This window comes from Gossypium arboreum, chromosome 11 (genome assembly GCF_025698485.1).
Source record: "Gossypium arboreum isolate Shixiya-1 chromosome 11, ASM2569848v2, whole genome shotgun sequence".
Lineage (NCBI taxonomy): Eukaryota > Viridiplantae > Streptophyta > Magnoliopsida > Malvales > Malvaceae > Gossypium > Gossypium arboreum.
The window spans coordinates 75,471,631-75,499,113 of record NC_069080.1 but is presented as its reverse complement, the minus strand read 5'-3'; the positions used below and the strand labels follow the sequence as shown (position 1 = coordinate 75,499,113).

The following is a 27,483-nucleotide window of genomic DNA, read 5'->3' as shown; positions in this document are numbered from 1 at the left end:
TGGTGTGGATGTGTAATCTATCTTAAGTGAACCCATTAAAGTGGGTTTGTTGTTTAGAATAGGTCTCTCTAGTTCTTAATGCTACCGGTAAGTTAAATCTTGGCATTGAGTTGCGAGGTTATTTATCGGTTAGGGAAGTAATTTCAAACGAGTTGGCTTTGTTGGATCTAGTGCCCTAAGTGTAATAATTTTGTCTACTTATATTTGTATTTTTTTTGAACAAATTATTTTAATAAAATTATCCATGAATTACATTAATACTTTTTGTATATTGTCCTCGATGGTTTTTGCACGCAAAGAAAAATAGAAACAAATATTAGCTTACTAGTTATCTAATGTTTAACTAATACTAATGTAACACTCTTCGCTAGACCCGATTGACAGGTCTAAACTACATGATGCTACATTCGTTGCCGGAGAAACTACCGTCAATTATACATTAAAAATTCATTCAAGCATGCAATTAAGTGTTAAACACATTTACATTAAGTTACACAATCAAATCGATTCTTAATCGAGCTTACGAAAGCTCTTTTATTGACCCGAGTTTGAAAGATGACCAAATTGTAAAGTTTTAAAATCTCAGGACCGACGTCATGATGTCACTTCCATGTCGTGACGTTGTCAAATAATTTACCATGTCGTGACCTCAAGTCACTCGACATCCCGACCTTAATCTCCGAATATTGCGACTTTGAAATACCACATTACGACATCGAAACTATCACGTTGCTCTTGTAATTCATGTTTTAATGCTTCTATCTCTTCACTCCACCTTATTAACTTAATTAAAATAAATAAACCCTATTTATTATTGTAAAAGGCTCAAGACAGTTGAAAATAATATATATACATACAGTAATAAGATTTGAAAATTTAATTGTAAAAGTTTTCCAAAAAAATTGTAAAAGATTATTTAATCTAAAAGTTAAATTTTTAAAATTAATATTGGATATAAGTAAAATTAAACTCAGAATTAAAATAAAATTAATAAAATAATTTTTTTAATTAAATAGATAATAATAGAATATATATATATATATATATAAATGTAAAAATACTTAGTTATATTAAGGAAAAGTAAAAGTAAAAGGTAGATTTTTTTTTATTTAGTTCTTTTAATATGGGTGTAGCATTACCATTTCTAAGCTTTGTTTTTAATACAAAGCTTAAAACTACTTATAATCCCTCAGTAACTCTTAAATAAGAAGATAATACGCTTCAATGCACTCGATCTCACAGTCTCCTTCACTGACAATATTATCGATGTCAACTAAGTTAAAAGTTAATTCTAATGCCTTCTTTAGAAGTTGAAAATATATATACACATTAAATAAAAATAATTAAATTTTATAAATATATTAATTATTTTTATAAAACACTTAAATTGCTTTTGTTAACTTTTAATGTCTAAATTATCCTAGTAATTTTTATACTTACAATACATTTATTGATTTTTATACAATTTAAAATATCCTTTTAACTCTTGGTTTTATATAATATATAAAATCTATATATTTGAATATTAAAATATAGACTATGGACTATAATATTTTTGCAGTATTAAATTTAAAATAATAAAAAGTTAAGTAGAGCTGAATGTAATATCTGTGAGGAAAAAAAAAGGTGAAAGTGAAAAAACAATTGTCATCTTGCCCTGCTCTATTGCCATATTGTGAGAGGGCGTGCCCCAACCTTTTTCTTAGAAAATAATTTTGAGTCAAAGAAAATATTTTGGAAAAAATTATTTAGTCTTAGCCATGAAAGTAAGAAAACTTAGACCAACCTTTTTGGTACCAATGAAATTCAATTTGTCCCTTTGCCGATCCAACAAGAAACAACAGCCCCTTTTGCTTTACCTTCCATTATTTTACTGACAAATCCTACCCTTACTTTGGTGTCTCATTTCCCACAACTACCCTTACAAACCTTATAAAATTAACCTCAAGGCTAGGTTATTTCCGTCATTCAAACAAAACCCGATGAACATTTTCTTGAAATAATAAATATTCCTTGCTCTAAATCTTCATAGTATTTGATTCCAACTTACCCCATTTATCATTATCAAGGGAGATCCTTTTTCCCTATGCATAACCAATCAACCATTACTTTTTGGTTCCAGGGATGGATTTGTATAACTATAATTAGAAATAAATTGTATGTTGTATAAATAAAATTATATTTGCAATTAACATACTTGCAATAACTATTATCATATCCAATCATACCATGCAAATAAATTGACAAGTAATCAAAATATATGTAAATTTAAACCACCTGTAGCAATCCATACATGATATTTACTAACGTTTCAACTTGAGATTGCTAGATGTACACACGCAAAAAGTTCGAGATTGAGAGCATAATATTTAGGTATGCTGAAACTTCAACTTAAAATGACAAAGAAAGATTCTAAAACACCTAGCTTGCCACAAAACCAAAGCCTTTATCTTTAAAAATATGCCATAAATAAAGCATAAATTATTAAATATATGGAACTAATCAATCAAATAATAAACACATATTGTGGAAAATGACTGAAAATTGTATTAAAAAATGAAAAAGAAATAAAGGGGTTAAGTATAAAAAGAAAAGTGGACAACCAAAAGCAAATCTTAAAAATCCCACAAAACCCATCATTCTTTCCAGCTCATTTTGAACCCCAGAACCGCCTGTTTTTCTTTTTTCTTTTCTTTTCTTCCTCTCATTTATACAAAAGAAATGGCCGAAACCAAGTTTCAAATATTCTTCTCTTTTGTCATCTCAACTTGGTGACGACTGTTCATCTCAACACATTATTCCTTAATGGCTAAGCGTCTGTATGAAGTTTGGAAGGGCAAAAATGTATGCTTTCTCTCTATGCTTCCTAATGCTTAATACTTAATTTTGCATTTCATTTGATGTATGGTTTGGTTTATTTTCTCACTACATGTTAGTTTCTACCATCTTTATTTTCATGTCAGCTTCTTGCCATGGTTCGGCTCTTTAAAAGAAACCCAGGATAGGTAGGTTGTTCATTGGCATGTAATCAATGCATATGTATATACTATCATTATGAATTCATTGGAATTTGAATCTTATGATGAAATGCATCAACCAACTACCTCCACCAGTACTCTTGGTAAATATTATGAAATAGAGCCTAAATAAATGAAAACAGTCATGCTTAATGTGAAATAGTTACTACTTTCATGAAAGTTCAACCAATTCCTATGTTTGTTTAGCTTCATAAGAGCAACTTGCAATATGAAACACAGTACAAAACATCCCAAGTCGAGTTTTTGGCCTTCTAAATGGATTAGGCCGGCTCACCACCTTACTATTATTCTTGAGACATGGTTTTGTGACCGTGCATCAGGGGATTAGTAGTTGCATCCAACCCCCTTCACGGCCGCTTTGAAAGAGGGTAAACAATTAGGTGGACCATAAAAGTTTTCCTACTAGACAACTTTTGGTTGTTGATTAGCACTCTTACAAGTCAGTAAAGTTGATGGTACTCACAAACTTGGGGAGAACCTAATTTCATGCTACCAAATTGTATAGGCTTTTTCTTTGGGATTGGAAACATATTAAGTAGTATGGGACTTTGGAGTTCCCAGGTTCAGGACTTACGGCACTTGCGAAGCTCAGAAATTTTATGTTAGTGGGAACAAGATTAAATTATAAATTTTCGGGGCCTCAAAGATAGAAATTTAAGTTATGAGGGCTAAAATTAAATTATTAGTTTTTGGGGAGTCAAAATACATTTTCACCATATGAACCAAAGAGGGTCGGAAAGGTCTCCCTTGGGTTCCATACCTGACTTCCTCTGCTGGCAAAACTCAACCCTACCTCAAAAAGTTAGCTTGTAAGGTGGAGACTCTAATAGGGGACTTAGGTACAAGAGGTATGCAATGTGGAACTTTTTTATTCCTCTTTTGACAACTAAAGAGGTAGGCAATGTATTAACAAGGGTTGGATGTAGTGATAAGGTACATTACACTCTCATGGGAGAACTCAAATGCTAATCTTAGAAAGGATATTGTTGAGAGGGACAATCACAAATCCTAATAGGTTTATTCTCTATGGACTGTAAACGGACATGGAAGCTACCTTGATTTAAATGAAAGAAGAAAAAAAGTTTTAGGGAATGTGAAAATTTTTTTATTCCTCTTTTGACAACTGCTGGTGAAATCGGTGTAGAACAGGCAACCCAATGAAATAAGCTAGGAATGTAGCTCTTCCACCAGGCTAAGGAAACTAAAATTTGACATCAAAAGTTGATTGTAATGTGGAGAGTTTGAGAAGGTATACAAGTCAAACTCAAATGCAAGAAGTGATGTGAGACTTTTGATATAAGCAACTAAGTGCTTCAAACAAGGAAAAACTCACATTTAGTTTGTGTGAGATTATATTCGACAATACTACAACAGACTAATGATATCGAAGTTTGCAGAGGTAGGAGCTATATATGTAAGATTCTACTACCGTAGCTTGTGGAACATTTATTATCCTATTAAAAGGGCACACTTTGCTTTTCAAAAAGAGATCATATTTGCACGAGTGAGGAAAAATCATTGAAGTATCAAAGTTGAATTTACATCAAGATGGGCTTCAAAATATCTACAGAATATCCGTACTATGATGGAAAATTTCAAAAGAAAACTTGAACGATTCGATCTTGAAAGGAAACTTTCCCTTTGGAGAGAGGTGAACATGGAAATGCAGCGCTTAGCTGTCCTATACTGGAATGCTGATCTTTATGCTGACCTTTATATTTTGAACTTATGATTACAAATGATATTTCTCTAGTTTGTTCAATTACATTAGTATTATCCTCATTCAGCAAATGACCATATATGAATGCATATTTCTCTATGTGGCATATTTAGATGCATATACATAGGTGCTTATGCATACATGTTCATAAGTTCGTATGTTCTAATATCTAGAAAACTATCATTATATTTATTAGTCTAATTTGTGGACTTTTTCTGCATATATTCATCTTGCAGAAATTTATTTTCAGGGGGAGGTTGATATTTGGTCCAGATGCAAAGTCGCTGATTATTACCTTACTACTTATCATTGTTCCCGTTATTATCTTCTGTACAAATGTTGCACGGAACCTTCTTGGTGAAACTTCAGGAAATATCGCTGGCTATGCAATTCTCATGGTGACAGTAGTTTTCACAATCTATGTTAGTTCCTTTGATAAAACCCTCTGCTCTGTAAACATCACCTTTCAATTCAATTCTTTTCTAGATTCCTGCCTGAAAAAACTAAAATAGGAATAGCATTTTTAATTTACCTAGTCATTCAATTTTGGGTAGCTAACAAAGCAATCACTTAAGTTTCATTTCAGTTACTCAATTTTTGAAAACTAACAAAAGAGTCGCTAACATAGTGACAAAACAGACACTAATTAACAGTTTCCATTAGTGTCTTAAAAAGATCGTTGATGTGGCCAATTAACTTGCCACTTTAATAACATAGAAGAAGATGAAGAAGAAGAAGAAGAAGAAGCAGCTAAATTATTAATGATAACTCTTGAATCATATTTTTGTTGAATAATAATAATTTATTATTTTATTATTATTTTACTTAAAATAATAACTCTTCATATTATTCATATGATCATGTAGGATTATTATCATTATTTATTTTTTACTGAAACCACAAATCGTCAAATGTAATTCCTTAATTGATTATGACAGGTATTACTACTGCTTCTTCTTACCTCTGCCAGAGACCCTGGAATTGTTCCTCGCAATTTACATCCACCAACAGAAGAGATGTGTTATGATTCCTCAGCTTCAATTGATGTTGGGAGACAAACACCAACCCCACGACTACCACCCACAAAAGAAGTTATTGTCAATGGTGTGCCTGTTAGGGTGAAGTATTGTATCACATGCCAGTTGTATCGTCCACCTCGTTGCTCACATTGCTCTGTATGTGATAATTGTGTGGAGCGATTTGATCACCATTGTCCTTGGGTAGGCCAGTGCATTGGAATGGTAAGTGTATCAGGCTTTCTTTTGTTTTTTAAATAGTTGTCTATTTACTTGCTGAAATCTGTATGTTTTTAAAATGGCCAAAAAAAATGAGAAACCAAATCTAAATTATGCACTACAAACAATCAAAATATTCACATGTGCAAAAATATGTTTCTAGACTTTATTATCTTCAGATCCTTTGCCAACAAAACAGGAAACTGAAGTATCATCTTTAGTATAATTGATGTTTTGATGTTGATAAACATCATCATTGTAAGAAAGATTTGCCCAATGACAAAAGAGTAACTTACCTTTTATGTATATGCAGCGCAACTACCGGGCATTCTTTTTGTTCATTTCGTCTTCAACCATCCTCTGCATCTTTATCTTTGGAATGTCTGCCTTGAACATAAAATTCCTTACGAATGACTATGGAACGGTCTGGAAGGCAATAAAAGAGTCACCACTTTCGGTGGTACTAATGGTTTATTGCTTCATTTTCCTTTGGTTTGTTGGAGGACTTACCTGCTTCCACTTATATCTTATTGGCACAAACCAGGTGAGTATCCCTCTAAATTTTTGGGAGGTTTGGTGCGGAAGTATTACCTGTATTTTGTTCTTCATGTAAGTGGTTGCAGCCTAGTACTCTGATATGCTGCTTTTAGCTTCCTGTTATTTGTAAATGATACCAGCCAAGCATGTCTAGAAAGCCAAACTACAAATTTCTTTTGAAGAAAAATATAGACCTTGGGAATGGGAACATACACAAAATGGACTAGGATCTTTATAGTATTTACTTTCTCTATTTTCGTTCTTCTCTCTTTCAAAAGCTGAAACCTGAAGTGCAGGTTGTGAATTATTTATGGAAGAATGTTCAGGTACTAAAAGTAATGGATGTAAGATGGGATGGGATATGTGAATAATGATAGCTTTGATGTATTTGGAGAATGTAGGTTCGGCATGATGCCAAAACAGTTTCAACAAGGAGAACGGACAATAAAAAGGTGAGGGGATGGGGGAGGGGGAGGGAGATGAGAGTATGTTGACTTTTATGTTATTTAGACTTAACTTGGGAGTGAATGTCAAATATGGATATATGTCTAATTCGAATTTTTTCATATATTTGAAGGACCATATTTTATACCTGTGTCTGAAATATTCAACATAAGTGTAAAATAAGAATATAATAAGAAAAATAAAGAGTTGGTATAACATAGATGTGAGCTACTTACTATATCTCTTTCTGTTATCAAGAGCTTCTTATACTGTATTTATTTCTTTAGACCACATATGAGACATTTCGTTACCGAGGAGTAGAAAGGCCCCAAGTATATGACCGTGGCTGCTTGAACAACTTTCGAGAAGTATTCTGCTCCAAGATAAAACCTTCAAGAAACAATTTTCACGCTTATGTACAAGAAAATGAAAGAGGGTTTACCCGGGGCATGAATTCAGAAGGTTACATAGGTAATTTAGATGGAAACCGAAGAGAAAAAGTAGAAGACGACCGAGAAATCGGTGGCGACCTTCTCAAGATATCCCAACGCCGTGAAGCTGAAGATGCTTAAGAGCAACCTCAACAAGCAGCAGCAGGCCTTTACCAAATCTCTTCTAAGGCTAGCTGAGTTCCTTTGGGATGAAAAATACCTTAAATGGGTAACTTTATCTTTGCCTAGAAATCTTGAGGGCATGGATAGCTAAAGAATTTTGAAAGAAAGAAAGAAAGAAACAGCAGCATAGACTAGCACTGGTTGTTTTATCAGAGTCCATATTTGTTTATAGACAGTGCAAATCCAATTTAGTTTTATAAATATCCATCACTGAGTTATTCAATTCTCCCTTCTCAACATTGCATTATTATTATTTTTCCTATATTATGGTAGCATAATTTCCATCATAGATACATTTGTGAAGAGATTTTTGATTCGTTTAAAAAAAAGTTGTATAATGCTCACTCAGAACTCTATAGAGAAAAAAAACAATTACGAGCAAATTGAGTATGTGGATAAACAACTAAATATTCTATTTCTCATAAAATGATTGATTTTCATCAATCATCAATCATCAATATTATCTCTTCAATCAATATAAGATATTTAGAGAGAGCTAATTAGAAGTCTAATTATTTAGAATTGTCAATAAATAAAGAGTCTTCAAGGCATAATAAATCTTATGGACGGTAAATCAAGCCCAATAATTACTCTTAATGCCACATCCTTGCTTACTTGGGTGGCAAGGTTTCTCCATACATGTGTTTTGTCACCTTTTAATATTAAGGCTTACATATATTTTGGGTTGTTAATTAATTTCAATTAAAAACTTAAAATTAATTATATAATTAAATATTGTACACAAACCCTATTTTAATCTCGTTGAAGTTATGACAATTTTATTGCATTAAAATGCATACACAATTTTATTTACTTAATTTTATTTCTAATAATTAAATATTATAATCACTTAATTTAAATCCACTTGAATCCATCATTTGATCTAATTAAATAAATATCCAAAATGACTAAATTAATCCCGATCAATCTAATCATTAACAAACAAAAAAAAAACGTCTATTATTTCAATGAGTAAATCTAGTGAACTAATTCTACTTGCTCAATGTGTACGGTCCCATGCAAGTGTTCATGTTAAACATAAAAAGTTGTGTTGAGTTAATAGAGAGACCGATTAGACATATATAATTATGAATTAAATAAATTGTAATTAAGTTTTGGCTCTTTGTCTATTAATTACAAAGTTATTTTGTCACACTGTCATTCCACTAAAATATTATAATTTATCTCCCCATTATATATTATTATCGTAATGCCCCCAAATTTTCTATACAAAATCTGGTATTGTTCTGAGATTATGTTTAGTGAACTTTGAGAAAATATAAAATGAGTTAGAAAAAGAGATCATAAGGAATTAATTTGATATTGGTGATGGAAATCAATGAAGAGTTGTGAATGTGAAAATGTGATAAAATGATTAAATCATAAATTTTAAAAAGTATGGGGACCAAAATGTAATTTCACTAATTTGAGAAAATGTTAGTTAATAATAATTATTTGGAATAAAAATGACATGAAACATATATTGGTAGGATGAAGATCACATTTAGATTAAATTGGATAAGATTGAAAAGCATAGGAATTAATTTATGAATTTTCACTTTCACCATAAAAAGATAATTTATGATATAAGTAAACTAATATTGGATTATAATTGTGAACTATACTATTTAGATATGTTAAAAGTGTCATCTTTATGAGAAGGGAAAATGGATTTGAGATGGCTAGTAAAAAACTACAAGCACAAAGAAAACTATAAGGGAATCGAAGCTTATCTTCTAAAATGCTATTTGATGCTTAAATCAATAGGTATCTAAAAGAGATAAAGGGTTTGAGATATATTAGAGAATAATGATAGTGAAAGATAATACTTAGTATTTGCTAGATCTTCCTTTTTGATCAAAACTTGCGTTCATTCCTTTTGTTACTCATGAGTTACTTTCTTGCATAAGAGTATGTGATTCTGTTGATTGGTTGAGATATTCTTGGTCGATAAGATCATGTTCTAAAACCATGTGTTTACTCGTTAGGGTATTCTTATTTGGCAAGATTGTGACCATGAACTTTGTGGTGTTACCTTATTTTCTTATTTAGGTATTTATTGAATGTTTATCTTAAAACGCCAAGTATAACATTAGAGTTGTAATTGAGCTAATATCGATTCTGCTTTGCTCTAATACATATTTCTTGAATTGAGGTAACAACTTTATATTAAATTTTCTACAGTTGAATTATTTGTTTAATTTAAATTTCTCAATTATTTTAAATTTAGATTAATTTAATTAGATATAAATAACTATTTAATCATTAAAAAAGGTTTACATGAATTATAACAAATAGCCCTTTAAAATGTTTTAATATATTTTAAATAATAAAACAGCTTTTGACTTCTAACAATTGAGTTAAGCCTTCGCTTCTGAACAAATTTATTTAAATTAGGTTTTTCTTAGTTCTAAGAATTTAGGCAAAAGAAATATCATTGTACAGAAAATCTAACTTCTTCAACCCACATTACTTTCCCCTGTTTCTTATGCATCTCTCTCTCTCTATTCTTTAAGCTAGAGGGCAGCTCATTAAAATTATGAAATAAAATAGTGGAATTATAAAATTAAAAACCAAAAAATTGAGACAAACATTTCTGACATTTTATTTATTTAAACATAATGGAAATATATATATATACACTTTTGGGTACTTTGGTCACGTAAACAAAATTACAGAAATCTTACAAAAGTACGAACAAATCAACCGGGTGGCCCAATTAAATAGCCCGTTAACAGCCCAATTAGTAATCAAAGAATGGGGGGAAATTTAATCGAGGCATTAGGGTTTAAGGTTTCTTCTTCTTCTTCTCTCCCCTTTTTTTGTTTTACAGGAGGAGTTACCCCGAAATCAAGCTTATGCCGAGTAGCCGATAACAAAGAGAAAATGAGAGGATTGAAGTTACCGTTGAGCCAAACCCAAAGAGTAAGACTTCAAAGGGCATTCGAAAAGCTTCAGTCTCTATCTGCTAAGGCCAATTCCGACGCTTCCGTTACCGTCGCCGATACTATTCCTGTCAACTACGAAGACGCTTTTCTCAAGTACTCCGCTAAACACTACAATTAAATTACTTATATAGCATGGCTAAACACTTGTTTTATGTTCTTCACTTTTTTTTCTGAAGGGGATATGGAACAACGGACCTCAACGGCGAATTGGTGGCAACTGTGTGCGGCGTTGTGGAGCGCGTCAACAAACTGGTTTACGTACGCGCCTTACGCGCTAGGTATTCTCAAACAAAATCTCTCTTCAATCCTATTATTCTTCTTTTGTTGTTTTGGAATTTATATATTTTCGAATTATTAAATCTTCTAGGTACAAGCCAGAGGTTGGGGATGTCGTAGTGGGACGTGTAGTCGAGGTAAGGCCTAAAGTGGCTGAATAACACTTACCTTCAAAATGTGGCATTGACCCAGTATTTCCCTTTGTACCAAAAATAATTATTCTTCTTTTCTGGAACACATAAGGGACTTTGCATTTTCATTTATTCATATTCAGGTTGCTCAAAAGCGGTGGAGATTGGAAATTAATTTCAGCCAAGATGCGGTTTTAATGCTTTCTTCAATGAACATGCCTGATGGTATTCAGGTAACTTGTATATTCCTTGCAGAAATTATGGAGAATTTATAATGAAATTCGATTGAGGTTGGATGCTTGATGTGAGAGTGCAGTTCTCCTTGTATATTTTTAGACTAGCAAAGTCTTTTTAGTTGAACTTCCACCATTGGTCTGATACTGCATAGTATCCCTTGAAGCTATCCATTGAATTTTATATGAGCAACATTTATAAGTTCCTCATTTCTTGTTTGTCTTGCTTCAAAACTACCTCATATTTATGCTAGCTGCGTTTTGATGCCATATGGGGAAAATATTTATGTTTTTTCCCTATGTTATACTGACTCATTTTTCTTGAAGAGCCTGTTTTTGACATATATCTGGGCATTTATATGTAGATATGATCCTCCTAAAAGATGGAAATTTTAGAAAATTGAATATACCCATGTTGGACATTTAAGTCCGATACTCATCTCTAAGTAACATACAATTTTGCTTTTGCTCCGTTATAAATTTTCCTAATTTAAATTTCACTTTGTATTATTAGAGACGGCGAACTGCTTTGGATGAACTCAACATGCGAAGTATATTTGAAGAGAATGATATTGTCTGTGTAAGTCCAGTGACGCACTTGTTTGTGTTCTCTTTTGTAGTATTTTTATATGAACATGAACATGCTATATGACAAATAGAAGAAAATGATGAACACTTGTGTTGGAAATGACATTCTTTTTTCTTCAGGCCGAGGTTCGTAATTTCCAGCATGATGGCAGCTTACAACTCCAAGCAAGAAGCCAAAAGTATGGAAAGGTATCTATCTTGAAAGAATTTGTATATCCCTTCTGATTTGGCATGGTTTGTCGATCTTAATAATGCTATTGCTGATTGAATCGACATGTACACAGCTTGAGAAAGGCCAGTTGCTCATAATTGATCCTTACCTGGTGAGGAAAAGCAAACAGCATTTCCATCACCTTGAACAGTTTGGAATTGACTTGATACTTGGACGTAACGGATATATATGGATTGGCGAACATGTTGAAGCTAGAGACAGTGTGGTAATCGATCAAGCTAAAAGTATTGAACAATCTACAGTTGTTGAAGGAATAAACCGAGCTTATACCCCGCTAGAGATGAGGCAAAACATATGCAGAATTGCAAATGCTATCCGAGTATTGACGATTTTAGGTTTCAATATAGATTTAAATTTGATCATGGAGACAGTTGAGTTGAGTAGCTCACTTAAGATTGACATACATGACATGCTTGGTTCAGAGTTTCATGTTCTGGTTGCAGAAATGGAGGCTGAACGAAGAAGCTTGACTACAAAGCGGAAAAGATGATCTGACATTCATCTATAAATCGTGTGTGAGTTCTCTTCCAAGAAAAGATTGCTAATTTGTTGCAATGGAATGGAGAATGTTGTACCTTAATGCAAAATTCTTCCTGTTAAGAAATCATTATTATTTTTAATACAATGTTATTGGGTTTTCATCAGCTTTATTTATTAAGCATAATTCTCTAATAAGATTTTGAGTTTTGAACTTTAAAATAAAAATAAATCTTTGATGTTTTATTGCACGAAAATAAGATTAAGAACTTTTATTTCATTGTAGTTTTACTCAATTAATTTTGGTAATTGATAAATCGAGCTTAATTATCAAAATCATTGGAGTACCGTTTCTGCTTATCAATTATTGGAGCACTGTTAAATTATTATTTAGTTTATTTAAATAAACATTTTTTTATAAATTACATCAGTCAATGAAGAATATTTTAACAAAATATGATTATAACAAAATAAATGTTCTCGGCTTTTATTTCATACAATATATTTTATTATATCCCTTTGTCATTTGGACACGTGTTAGTGCTAGAAGTAGTGTTAACCTCCCTGTTCACTCCATCTGAAATTTTCTTGGTTGACCACCAGCTCTCAGCACCCTTTAGTAAAATCGACCGTTCTCTTCATAAAAGATCTAGCCACTCTGCTTTTTAGGTGTGAATGCTCTTCAAGTGTAAACATGCTTTCAAGGCTATGAGGGGTGTAGCTAAGCATAATAGCCGTGTACTGATTGAATAAATAAATGAATGAGCCTTACTATGCATATTTTTTACACATTGGTTTTCTCAAGGCAATCTACCACGTCACACTAATCGACAAGAGGACCTCTCCTATAAATAGATTGACTAGCGATGAAGAAGGGATTAATTTCCAACACAAAGTTACTTTGAGCAATTATCTTCTCAATCAGTCTGTCCTCTTGTCCTTCTTTCGGCTCTTGGCTTCTTTAGGTGAGCTAGCCTCCACAACACCACCTTGATCTCCTCTTTATTTCTCTTTGTCCTCTTCCCTTATTGTACATTGTATCAACAATTGGTACGATGATCGTGGACTGAGCAATGTCTAGAATCAGAATGATATTATTCCCAATCCCTTCAACAAAAGCAATAACACCAACCCTACCAACTAATGATGACGTCAACACTGAACTCCCCTCACCCCAAACCTAGAATCCTAGCACTAAAATGACAACTCGCCCAACATTATCCCCATGGAGGCTGATGCGATCCCAACCGTATCATGTTACGACACAACTCAACGTCACCGAGATTGGCCTAAACACAAGGGGCCCAAGTGCAAAATAAAATTTAATTTCAGTTTGTTAACTTGTGTGTAGGTTTTAATTGTTCGAGATTGGGGTGGAAACCATTATTGGAATAATCGAACAATCACGGATGTCCAGCTCAAGTGTTCTATGCAACTTGAAACAAGCTCATTTAGCTCGTTTATAGCTCATCCTAGCTTATTGAGCTCCACATTTTTTGTTTTTAGCTTGTGCATCAATTTGCTGGAATATCTAATTCGGTTTAGCTCAATTATAGCTTTCTTTAGTTTATGCATTTAGTTGCTGGAATAAACTTAAATAATATTTAGTTTAAGTATTAAATGAGTCTTAGTAATGTGTTCGGTTATTTTAGTTTAACTAATTAAGTTGTTATAATTGTCTTTAGTTGCTTAAATAATTAGTTTAATTATTTAAGTTGTTTTGAATTTTCTTTAGTTGCTTAAATAATTTCAGCATTTAATATGTTCCAGTCTAATTAATTTGCTATAGTCATTTAATTTGCTTAATTGTGTTTATAGGTGAATTAATCATTTGAACCAGCTGTTACATGGATCGACATTAAAGAAAGAAAAAACTTCAGCTGTTATAAAGATGAATTGAAGGCAAGCAGTTGAATTTAATGGACAAGGACTTAAAGGAGTTATTTACACAAGCCAATCAGTTTCCAAATGTTTTTCTCATAATGGTGGTTGTTCATCTACACCTTTGGTTGGTTATATTAAGTATTTACACAAAGAGGGCCGTTCGTATGCCAATTGATACTCAATTTTTGAATGGTGTCCATTCGGCTGCCCAAAGGGGAATTAAAGGGCTGTTATGATATCAAGCATTGAACTAAATTTATTCAGCTCATTAGAGCTCATTATTAGCTGATTTGGAAGATTAAACAAGCTGACCATTGCCGTTACATATGTTAGAGTTCATCAAAGGTCACTTAGTTTTAATTGGCTTAACTAAGTTCATCAATAGCTCAATTAAGTTGAATGTGTGTGTTTATTCGGCTGGGGTTTGTCTCATGCCTATAAATACTTTGTTTCTAGGTTGTTGTGGGATTTTTTGATCAATTTTATGAACTATTTTATTCTTGTGAGAATTTAATTCTCCTTAATCTCTTTGGGACTGATCTGACTTATCAAGCTAGGCTTGTGGCATCTTATCCTTCCTTTGTTTTCCGAACTTATCACTTCAAGTGTGGCGTTTATTATACCTTTGGTTCCTATCTCGTTAGATAATGGGTCAAGGTTTATTTTCTATTTTCATTGATCGTTATCCATCTAAGTGCTTGTAAGACTTGGGTCAACAATCTTTCATATTGTTGGTTCAACCTTTACCTTAGCCAAACCTATCCATCCATTTCCTAAACATTCTTTGAACCTCTGTTTGAGCCTATCTTGTACCAGTTTTCAACCTTTCTTGAAATGAAGCACAACTTACTCAATTTCTCGATTGGTCACACACATACGACTCAAAATCATATCAACCGAGTTCGTATCAGAGGCCCTTTTCCTAGCTCATGAACATCCTCAATATTCTCGTTTCTACTCCCTTGGCTAACCCTGCCACTATGGTCTCACCTTCAGTCCCTAACACCCCATCTTTCTCTACTAGTCCACAAGACCTTAGAGATGACCTTCTAAAGAAACTACTCTCTTGTTGGCTTGCCAGGTTCAACCCATTACTATGACTATTCCACCAGATGAAGCCTCCTAGTAGCAACAACTCCCTAGTTCTCAATGCCATGTTACTAAGGTGCAAGAGAAAATGCGTCTAATGAAGGAGTAATTCCTAGCTCAGCACCGTCAGTTCCAAGAATAGGAAGAGTGCCAATGCCTTTTGGAACTGCAGAATACTTGTAACGAGCGTCTGATTACAGAGTTGTGTGCAGCCAGGGATGTTGCCAAAGATGATGAATTACCCCTTCCTCTTGACCGAAAGGTATGACCCAATCCACTATTCATAAAAATTAGAGAGAGCACAATGACGATGAAGTTATGCAGGATCCTTAACCCCCAAACCATCCAAATTGAAAGGTCCAAAAGAAAGTTACTTTCGTGGAGGAGCAAATTGCAACCTTCATGCTAGAGTAGAGTTGGCAAAACAAGCTCAAGCCTGAAAGCCCACCCATGCCGATCTGAGCCAAAGATTCAGCCCCGAGAAAAATTGAGTTCAGAAAAGCATGAGGCCGAGAAAATCCAAGCTCGAGAAAACTTGAGCCTAAGAAACCCTAAGACTGATCTAATCCGAGCCCGAGATAAATCTGACTTAAAACCTGATTTTATAACTAAACAACCATAATAAAAATTAATAATTAATATAATTTTATGATATTACTTAAAATATAAATAAATGATAATCTTTTATTTTTTTGAAAATATATTCATAAGCATTGCATATTTATATTAAAATTTTATTAATAGGAAAATTAATTAATAATATTTTTAGGTTAAATTATAAAGTGAAATAATTTTTTTAAAATTTAATTTAATATAAAATATTTTTAATACTATAATTATATATGTATAATAATTATTAAAATCTATAAAATTAAACTTTAATGATCGTATAATAATATGTTATACAACTATTACCAAAATTGATTACCTAATCTAACATTAAACAAATATACTAAATTAGTATATTATTAATACATAAAATAATAATATAATATATAACTATTACTAAAATATTAATACATATATAACTATTATTATAATATAGATTATAATAAAAGATAAAATATTACATGTGATATTATAATGTTTAATTATCGGTGCATTTATATATAAACTATTAATATATTATATGATATGGTATGATATAATATTATAGTAGGAGGCTAACTTTCAAATGTAAGAAAAATATAGGGACTTAGAGCATATTTTAACTAGTATAATAATAAACGGTAATATATATAATAAGTAATATATAATGAACTGCTATTATATATAACTATTATTATAATATAGATTACAATAAAAGATATAGTATTACATGATATTGTAATGCTTAATCATTGATGCATATATATATATATATAAACTGTTAATATATTATATAACATTATAGTAGGAGGGCTAACTTTCAAATGTAAGAAAAATATAGGGATTTAGAGCATATTTTAACTAGTATAATAATAAAATAGTAATATATTATAATAATTAACATATAGAGGTGCTCATGCATGCAAGGTATCTAGACCAATTTTTCAAGCTCGAGCACAGCCTGGCTTAAAAAATGGACTACTTTTTTGCCTAAGCTTAGCCTAATTTAAGAAAGGTAAACCTGAGCCTGACCTTACCTTCCCATATTTGATTTTTTAGATTAGTTTTTTATTTAAAAATAATTTTTTAAAAATATAATACACTAAATGTACTAAAAAAATACTAAAATAAAAATTTTCTTGTAATGACTTTGTTTCCAATGGTGTCAAAAATGCGATTTTGGAATCTTATTTCCATAAAACAAGTCCGTAAATATTAAATAGGAACATTTACAGAGTTAGTATAAAAATATATTGAACTGGATTAAGTAATTTAGCTGGAAATGTGACTAATTAAGGTGTAGGACTAAATTGTAAAATTCAATCGCTATATATTTTTAATTAAGAAAATACTTGAGAACCTAGATAGCAATCATTCAAGAGACTAAAATGGTTAATAAACCAATAGAGAATAAATGTTAGTGGATGATATGGTGGATGTCATTAGAATTAATAAATTGATGATTAATGAATAATTAACAAAGAGTAAACTAATTAATTAAACTTAATTACAAATTAACCTATGTATATAAGCTAAATTTTAGTGGAGAAAGATGAAAAAAGTTATCATCTTCATCCTTTAGCATCGTCCACCATTAAAACTAAAAGAAGAAAAACCTTCAAGCTTTATTCATCATTCGATCACCATTATAAGTAAGTCTCTAAGTCATTTTTATTTGATTTTTATAGATTTATTACCATGAGAGCTTGATTTAACTAGCTCATGTATTAATTTGTCAAACTATTAAAATTTTGATAAGTTTCTATTGTTGAGAAATTGTAAAACTTAATAAGATTAGTTGTGAGCTTTGCTACATTATGGACAAAATTGAATAAAATAAAACTTATTATGAAATTATGTTAGGAATAGAAAGTATAGGGTCCCTAATGAATAAATGTGAAACCAGATTTTAATTCAAAGCTATACATTGAAAGTTATGCAAATCCTGAGTTTAGGGACTAAATTGAATAAAATGCAAAATATGCTTGACTTTGTATTTGAATGTGAATTGGATGAAATTTGATATTGTTTAGTTTTTGAATTATCATTCATAGCCAAAGAGGACGTCGAGCCATCGAGAGGTAAAGGAAAGCAAGAGTTGACGACGAGTGACACAAGATTTTGGTTTATATTTCTATGATTTAAGATCAATTTAATTATTACATATTCATGATATTTTGCATAATGTGCTATTAAGGTGAGTTGATAATGGTCATTTGAATTGAATTTCTATGATTAAGATCAAATATTGAGATAATGAACCAAATTGAATAGAATAGGAAGTAGCATGATTTAATTACTTGGTATGGAATTGACTTGAAACATGTTATATGATATAATGAAATGGTGATGGATTGAGAATGTTGGAACATGAATTGAGCTATTTAATGAAATTGGGAAATTGGCTACCCTATTAACTGTTCAAGTAAAGCCAAATATAGTTGGCATGCCATAGGGTAGATTGAGTACGAGTTACTTCGACTATATGTCGATGAGCGCTAGAAGCATTTTTCTTCAGACATTCCAATGAGTGTTGGACACAACTTACTTCGGTTATACCAATGAGTGCTAGACACAATCTATATACTTCAAACATTCCAATGAGGTGCTGGGTATCAAATTGGTGTGTTGGTTAGAATCCATGTATACATTTGAGTATGAGTCATGTTAATAGGGACTATAAATGTAAATTGGAGACCTACCGCCAAACATGGTGGCAGTTTTAGTATATTTCAACACTTAGGAGGCTTATTTTCTAGTTGTTTTATAATTAATTATCGCATTCTCAGCTTTTGTTGTTTAGGTTTTATTATTGCAAAAATAAGTATATTTACACAATACTTGATGTTAGTTGATCTATTAGGCCAATTCAGGCCTTAGGTAGTTTTAACCTGTTTAATTGAGTATGAAGGATGTGTATTTAGCAGCTCGATAGCCTTAAGGATCACATTCGAGTGTAGCACAAGCATTTCGAGACGCTACACTAGAAGCCAGAACTGCTAGCTTGGGAAATTGATGCTGTGTCGTGAACAACCAAGATGTGTCGGGACATAGGGTTGAACGTGGGACACAAGTATTGTAAAGGCTAAAATCGTCTATTCAATCAATTATTTTGAGATTAGAGCTTGTAATAGACCTAATTAAGGTTTCTAAACATTAGAATTTTACTTGCAATTTAGTTTTCAGTTTCTTTTACACTTTAGATTTGTTTTCATTTGTTTTGTTTATGTTCAACAGGGAATCTAATTTCTAGATTTGACAAAACTCTACGGATTTTTGTACTTCAAATCAATCAATATAATAAGGATTCTTTTAAACCTTATTCTTGATTTATTATTCTTGTTTATCTTATTTATCGAGTTTACAGTGTTTATAGATTCCATGAGGAACTAATCCTCTTATAGGGGATTAGTAAGTGGAAGTGTGATTAATTAATTTCTATTAGGGTTTTCTTAGCAGATCAACTATTTGGGATAACAAGAACTTGAAACCTAGGACTGACAACCCTTGGAAGTTATTTAGGTCGGAATTAACCCAAAATTGGTATCACCTATTCGTGAACAGTTACGCCAATCCGGTCTAGACTGTGAGGTCGAGAGATAAGTAGTTCTTACCGACTCATTAGTTTAGTGGAAGATCGAGAGATCCTGCTAAGGTAACGACTAGTTGATTGAGTAGAGACCCAAAATAGGAATTAGTTATGATCATTGAAGCGAGCTAATTATCCATGCCTTAGATTTGGTTAATTTACATCTTAGTTTACTGTGTTCACTTTATTTTTCATAGTTATTTATTTTCTTATAAAAACCTAAATTCTTCTGTTTATGTTTAATCGTAATATAATTTATTTAAAGTACTAATTAGTTCTGTTTGCATTTAGGTTAACATTGATTTAGTACTCGCCTCCTTTGGGTACTATCCTCAGAGTACTTACCGACTCCGTTGTAAACTATATTACAACCTGACCCGTATACTTGCGGACACCGCCTTAAATTTCATATCTTTAGTTGTAGTATTCACACTCGAGACATTAGTACATCTGGAGGCAGTCAAACAGCTTCATGAAATAGTGGTAACCTTGCAATTAGCCGACATGATTTGAGTAATTAAATGGATTATTGAATAAAGAAAAAGGGACTTAAATGGTAATTAGACCATTCAAAGTATTAGTGGACAATAACGGACATGAATTTGATGTTTTATTTAATTATTAACTAAGGTTAATATGGTAATTTAATAATTATATTAAATTAAATAAAACAAAGTTTGCATCATCTTTTCTATTCCATTTATTTCACTGAATTGTGGAGAAGAAAGTCATTGTTAAAGGATTCGAAGCTTCGGCCAAACTTCATTGTGTGCATGTAAGTCCGATTTAACCCGTTTCTTGTAATTTTTATATTTTTGAGATCGTTGCAACTAGGTCCAATTGGCCCGTATCTTCGATTTTGAATTTGTTAAAGATTTTTAATGTTGCCATTGATGAATCTTGTGACATTTGATGTTAAATGATGAATTTGAAATATTAGTTGGTATTTAAAAGTATTTTGTTAAGTGATTTTTGATGAATTTATCGATTATGGACTAAATTGTTAAATTAATAAAAGTACAAGGATTTGATTTTAAATTTTCATAAATATGGGCTGTATTGGGAGCTATGAACATTCGTCTAAGCTCAATTTTGGGTCAAAATGGTTAATTTGCATGTTTTGGGCTCAGGGACTAAATTGAATAAAAGTAAAACTTTAGGAGTAATTTTGTAAAAATGTAAAAAAAGACCAAATTGTATAAAATGAATTTTTTTATTGTCTAAATAAATATATTGTATAAAATTATTAATTTAGATCAAGATCGGGTGAAAAATTGAGGGAAATGAAAAATTACCAATATGCCCCTGAACTTTGGTATTTCTGCAATTTAGCCAGGTAAGTTCGTATGAACTGTATTCTGTATAATTTTGATTAAATTTAATGTTAATATGTGATTATATTGTAATTAAATCAATATATATGTTAGTATGGAATTTACCGTGTAATGAAACAATGTAAATCCAACGACGTACGAAAATTACCGAGTCCCGTTTGAACCTTAGGAATTTGTAGGATACAAATGACATGTCATTAAGGTTACCGATTTGGTTGAGGTCTTGCATGTGTTGCGGACACACCACAGCTCATATGAGCTTACCGATTCACAGCTCATGAGAGCATACCGATTCATAGCTCATATGAGCATACATGTACAGGAATTGACAGATTATAGTTTAGAACACTATGTGTGAGCTATCTCGAGTATCCAATGATATTCTAAATGGTTCAACAGGCAATGTTCTCTTACGAGATGATATGAGTTCGATACAAACTATTACAAGTATTTACATGAAATTCTGATTTTACATGATGTAGTGATACATGATATGGATGTTACATGTATTTGGAAATTTGATTAATTGTTGAGTTCATCCATGATTATTGATTCATATATGAACTTACATGACTAACATGGTTGATGTATATGTGCTTAGGCTTTGGCCAAGATGTGGTTGGATTATACCACGTTAAGCTTATAAGTTATGCATTGAATGGTAAATGCCTAAATGGAAATATGCTTGTGATCATGAAAAGGTTGTAAGGTTTAAATTATGTAATTCCTATTGAAATGGTTTACCATGTGGTTAGTTCCAGAAAGAATTATGTTTAAATGCACTAGCTTGTGGCTATGATTGAATTATATGTTTATGTCTTGTGTGTTATGCATATAAAATAGGTGTGGAAAGGTAATGAAATAGTAAGTTCATACCTAAAGTGTAGATTGATGAAGAAGGGAATGATGAATTAAATTGATGTTATTTGAGCTAATGAGAGTAAATGCAATGGAAAGTAATGAAATGAAAATGAAAATAAGAAAAATTTGAAAAAGTTCAAAGTTATTTAAAATCCTACTATGCTAGGGATGATATGTATAAGTGATGCTGTGGATTTATTCACCATGTAAGTTGTTGAATATAGCTTCATGAATCTTGCGATATCAGTATCGGATTATTCTTGATATGTATAAATTTCATATTTGAAATGAGTTGATATGATTAAAGTTTATACGAGCTTACTAAGCATTCATTTCTTATGTAGTTGTTTTCTTTTACATTTTAAATTATCGGAAGCTCGATCAGGTTGGAAGCTAGTCAGAGATCCATCACACTATCCTTCGACTCACTTGGTACTTTCGGTTGGTTTAAGTTTGGTTTTAATGGCATGTATAGGTTATTTTGGTTAATGTTGACCTATATGTTTTGTTTTGATTATAGCCATTTGATTTGGATAGTGTTTTGGTATGTTTTAGTATGGATATATGTGGTCTTAATTTGGTTAAGGTGTGGCTTGATTGGTGGTTGAATGATGAAAAGTAAAATGATAGTTATAAGTGCATTTTGTATAAGTGTTTTGTGAGTTGATGAATTGGTTGTGAATTGGTACCTCGTTGTTTAAGACATATATGTCTAATTATGTTAGAAATTGAAAGGCATGTTTAACATCAATTGGTATGTTTTGGTAAAGTGATCTACATGATATGTAATGATGCAATTGTGCATAAAATTTAGCTGAACATTTGGTTATAGTGAATACATGGTTAAACATGTTTATAATTATCATTTGAGGTGCCTAAAGGCATATTGGGTGTATGTGAATATACTAAATGTTTAAGGCTTGATTTTGCTTGCTTTGGATGCCTTAATATGGCTTGTTTATATGCACAAATGTTAAGTGTAGGTGGATGCCAAATTGGGTGAGAAATATGGCTTGTAAAATGACCTATTTTCATCCACACGGGCGTGTAACTCATCCGTGTATGGCACATGGCCAGGTGACATGGCTGTGTGTCCCCTGTAGTTTTTAAAGGGTGTCAAGTCAGTCTGTTACACGACCTAGCACATGGCCTGGCACATGGGCGTGTGAGGTTACTTCGAAGGGTACACGGCCTAATACACGAACGTGTGACTTGGCCGTGTAACCAAGTCAATAAGTTACACGGACATAGACACGGGCTGGGACACAGTCGTGTGTCCTTATTTTGAATGCCCACATGGCCTAAGACATGGGCGTGTCTCTTGGCCGTATGAGTCACACGGCCGTGTGACCCCTGCAGTTCATAAATTTTCTTCTTTTTTTAAAAAATTCTCTGAGTTCCCAATTTAGTCCCGACTTATTTCTAACGCGATTTTAAGGCCTCAAGGGCTTTTATAAGGGAAAATATGAATGATTTTGATTGGTTTTTTATATGAATATTGTTAAGATATGTAATGTTCAAAATTTTATTTGTTTGTACTGTAAACTTCGACAATACTCTGTAACCTTGTTTCGGCGACTGATACGGGTTAGGGTTGTTACACCTTGAGAACGTGTTAGTGAAGGTTAGACAATTTATTTTTCCCTTTGATTTAATCAAGTTGGATATTGAGGAGGATCTCGAAATTCCTATCATCTTAATGATACCTTTCTTGGCCACATCTAGAGCCACTATAGATGTAGGGAAGGGTGAGTTGACCATTGACATTGAGGGGGAGACTGAATTTTTTAAATACTACAACACCCTGTCCAATAAATAAGATAAGTTTTGATCGTGTATGGTATTAGGAGTTTACATAGAATTAGAATTTCTTAAGCATGCCTATGACCCCTCGCGTTGTAGAACATACGAACTGGGGCATAGATAAAAAGAAAATGATTGATGATGTAGTATTCACCCTAAAACCCTCTTAGCATATAGAATGAGCGAACTCTAATATGGACATAAAAGGATAAGGTTTCTATATCAGGTTTATAGGATAGAATGAGTAGGACTTATGGTTAAGTGAAATGATTTCTAAGGTACGAGCTTATGACAGTGATACATTGTCCTCTATAATTATGACTCCGTGTTGGTTAAGCTATAAAGTAAGTTGGTTAGGTATTAACTAGACATAAACCAACTTAGTTATAAATAAAGGGAAAACACTCAATTAAGTTTCTTGGGAGTTTGAGACCTTTATAAGACAATTCAATAAAAAGGTGACACTTGTTAGGTCTCAATAAGGTTATATGTTATAGACATAGATATGTTGAACAGGATAAGAAGCCCTTTCTTCACTTTTCTAACATTACTATTTGGAGGGGCAGGAAGGGGGATTTCTTCATGCTAGGATTGAGCTCCTGGATGTCACTAGTAATTTCTCCATGACAAGGTAAGGTTTATAAACCTCTCTGTTAAGAAAGCATAGATCTGTAAGAGTACATAGAGGAAATAAGTTACATACGAGTTTATAAGTTGAAGAAAGGTTAGGGGTTAACAAATGAGTCTTAATGGCATTCCTTCATTCCATTAAGTAATGGTTATTGTGGTACCATTTGATTGATAGAATTAGATTTTACTCGTAACCTTTACTCATTTAGACACATTATCCTCAGAGATCATGTCCATATTCCATACGAATCATTCATGCAAGTTCATCAGACATACATTTCTAATTGAATCATCACATCATGCCTTTTTTAGCTCATTTTCACAGAAAGTTCTTACATGCATTATACATTTGTAGGATTTTTTCATGAGTAAGTCAAATGTGAATGAGTTCGTCAAGTATGAGCCTTTATGAAGTGTCTGTTTCTATCTCTGAAGTATCTTAAAAGGGTCCGTTGGGACTAAAAACATGAATCCCCTAAAGGAAAAGTCTATGACACTCTAAAGACCATATAGTGTAAGACCATGGTTGGGTTATGGCATCATATAGAATATGTAAAGGATGGTTGGGTGAGTACCAGCAATGAGGGGCACTTTAGGCAAATCCTTATCATCAAAAACACCAATTTTTGCATATGTAAGCCTTTGTCGCTATCTCTGTTATAAGAAAGCATATATAGCGATCTCAGTTATAACGAAGCCTTTATGGAAATCTTAGTTAAATGAATGCCTTTGTGGTGATCTCTGTTATAAGGAAGCCTTTGTGGCTATCTTAGTTATATGAATGCCTTTTTAGCGATCTCTGTTGAAAGTATGCCTTTGTGATTATCTAAATTAAATGAATGATTTTATGGCGATTTTTGTTAAAAGGATGCCTTTGTGGGTATCTCAATTAAATGAATGTCTTTATGGCTATCTGTGTTAAAAGGATGTCTTTGTGGCCATCTTTGTTAAAGGAATGCCTTGTGGCAAACTCTGTTAAAATGAATGCCTTCGTGGCAGAATCTGAAGAATGGATCTCATTATAACCATCTGAAGATAACGCTTATGGACGGACTTTGAATGAATGAAGAACACGATATTCCAAGAATTGGTAAGTAAGATTTAGCTTTGAAAGAAAAGCCAGTACGGAAGGTTATGACGAATTCTATGCAACTAATAGGGTCAAAGTTATGAATGAGAAATAAATGATGAAATCCTTGAACAAGGGCTCAGGTAAAAGAGAGTTTTCTTACTAATTTCTATCGAACTTACCCCTTTGTGTTTTATGTATCAAGTAAAGGAAGCACGAGGAGGGACGATACTAGGGCTATGCCAAAGGAGTGGCGAAGTGGACACTAATGCATACAGAGCTAGGGGTAGCATGGATGTAGCAGCCCGTTCTTTGTGATGTCGAAAAAAATTATTTTGGGACAACAATTCTAATGAGTAAATTATTATTTTATTATTTATTTAGTGTCTACAATATTATAATAAGGTCATATTAAAATTTCGTTCAAAAATTTTGAAGTTTACATAGTTAATTAAGTGAAAAGAACTAAATAGTAAAAAGTGTAAAAATAGAGTTCTATTAGTTAAAGGGGTCACATGGTTACGAAAATGAAAGTAAATGGGCTTGAATGGTAAACATATCATTTAAGGTGATAGTGGATGTTCATTGACATGGTTTAAATGAAATTATGATATTTTTAAAGGTTAAAATGGTCATTGATCAATTAAATTTAAATTAAATAAAACAAAATTGTTTCATCTTCTTCAATCTCATTCACCACCGAAAATTGAAGGGAGAATAGCCATTTTTAAGGTTTGAAGGTTCAGTTGCTATTCTCTTGTGTATGTAAGTGATTCTGAGTCTCGTTTTTAATGATTTTTATGTTTTTGAGTTTGTTTTACTATATCTAGCTAGTCATGTAACACCCCTAACCTGTAACCGTCATTGGAATAGGTTAAGAGGCATTACCGGACTTGTAACTCAATTCAAAACAATCATTTATCAAATTTCATCTCATTTCAATAAATATCATTCATTCACATTCAATATGTACTTAAATCGGGCATACAAAGTTTAAATCATGCATTCAAGACTAAATCGGTAACATATAAAAATTTTGGAAACTTAGAAAAATTTCAACATTTTAAGTGTCACACGCCCGTGTGAACAGGCCATGTGCCTCACACGGCTAATAGACACACCAGTATCTTAGACCGTGTGGAAACAGGGAATACATACTGACTTGTGTCACACGGCCGAGGACAGGCCCGTGTGCCAGGCAGTGTGAAAACTGGAGAGGATACTGACTTGGGTCACACGGCCAACCACACGCCCGTGTGCCTTTCGAAATGGCCACACATGCCCGTGTATCAAACCATGCCAAAACTGTAGGGTATACTTGTAACACCCCGATCCCGTGGCCGTTACCGGAAATCGAACACGAGGTGTTACCGAGCTTACTTCATTTATTTCCCCCAAATTTTTTTTTCCAGGCATGCTGGTTAACTGTATCGTAGTCGCTTTAAAAATCATATCTTGAGTTCTGAAACTCAAAATCCAATTCCGTAAATTTTCCCTAAAACTAGACTCATATATCTATATGGTAGAATTTTTGTATAATTTTTGGTTGGGCCAATTAGTACAGTTTATTCATTAAAGTCTCCCCTATTTCAAGGTTAACTATACTGACCTCTGTGAATTTCAACTTAAATATCTCCCTGTACAGGGCTTCAATGCCTATACGGTTTGTCTCTAATGAAACTAGACTCGATGATGAATCTGTACATATAAGGTACGACCTCTAATTATATCGATAAAATTTATGGTAAATTTCCTAAGTCAGAATAGGGGATCCAGAAATCGCTCTGGCCCTGCTTCGCGAGAATTTAAACATCTCTTAACATATAGCTCATATGGTCGTTTTGCTTCTTCCGTATGAAAATAGACTCATCGATATTCGATTACATAATTTATTCATTATTTAATTTCATTTCTACTATTTTTAGTGATTTTTCAATCTCACATCACTGCTGCTGTTTGCATCTGTTACTAGAGTGAACTATGCCTATTTCATGATTTTCCTTGGTCTAACTAATAATTCATCATACATGTCACCAATTATGACCATGACTAGCCATGCCAGAGGCTAATCATCACCGACCATCTCCCTACTACACTATAGCCATATCATGAGTATAGCACCGAAAATAAATCAGCCACGACATTTGGCGTAATAATCGAGTA

The 27,483-nt window shown here is 32.5% G+C and overlaps 2 protein-coding genes across 5 annotated transcripts; both read left to right on the top strand.

Annotated features, from left to right (window-relative positions):
• The first annotated feature begins 2,602 nt into the window (after positions 1–2,602).
• Positions 2,603–7,811, top strand: LOC108485479 (protein S-acyltransferase 8-like). 2 transcript variants are annotated; one of them, XM_017789327.2, is made up of 5 exons: positions 2,603–2,844; positions 4,995–5,180; positions 5,697–5,999; positions 6,307–6,537; positions 7,262–7,811. In XM_017789327.2, the coding sequence occupies exons 1-5, from the start codon at positions 2,806–2,808 to the stop codon at positions 7,544–7,546; spliced, it is 1,044 nt and encodes a 347-aa protein (XP_017644816.1). In that variant the 5' UTR covers positions 2,603–2,805; the 3' UTR covers positions 7,547–7,811. The 2 variants fall into 2 exon arrangements, with proteins under 2 accessions (XP_017644816.1, XP_052877955.1); XM_053021995.1 differs by lacking the exon at positions 2,603–2,844 and adding an exon at positions 3,499–4,689.
• Positions 7,812–10,316: 2,505 nt separating this feature from the next.
• Positions 10,317–12,640, top strand: LOC108484409 (exosome complex component RRP4 homolog). 3 transcript variants are annotated; one of them, XM_053020877.1, is made up of 8 exons: positions 10,317–10,629; positions 10,713–10,814; positions 10,904–10,949; positions 11,087–11,176; positions 11,691–11,756; positions 11,885–11,953; positions 12,049–12,315; positions 12,440–12,640. In XM_053020877.1, the coding sequence occupies exons 1-8, from the start codon at positions 10,346–10,348 to the stop codon at positions 12,464–12,466; spliced, it is 951 nt and encodes a 316-aa protein (XP_052876837.1). In that variant the 5' UTR covers positions 10,317–10,345; the 3' UTR covers positions 12,467–12,640. The 3 variants fall into 3 exon arrangements, with proteins under 3 accessions (XP_052876837.1, XP_052876836.1, XP_017643672.1); XM_053020876.1 differs by having other exon boundaries at positions 10,318–10,629; positions 12,049–12,331; XM_017788183.2 differs by having other exon boundaries at positions 10,319–10,629; positions 12,049–12,640.
• The last annotated feature ends 14,843 nt before the right edge of the window (positions 12,641–27,483 follow it).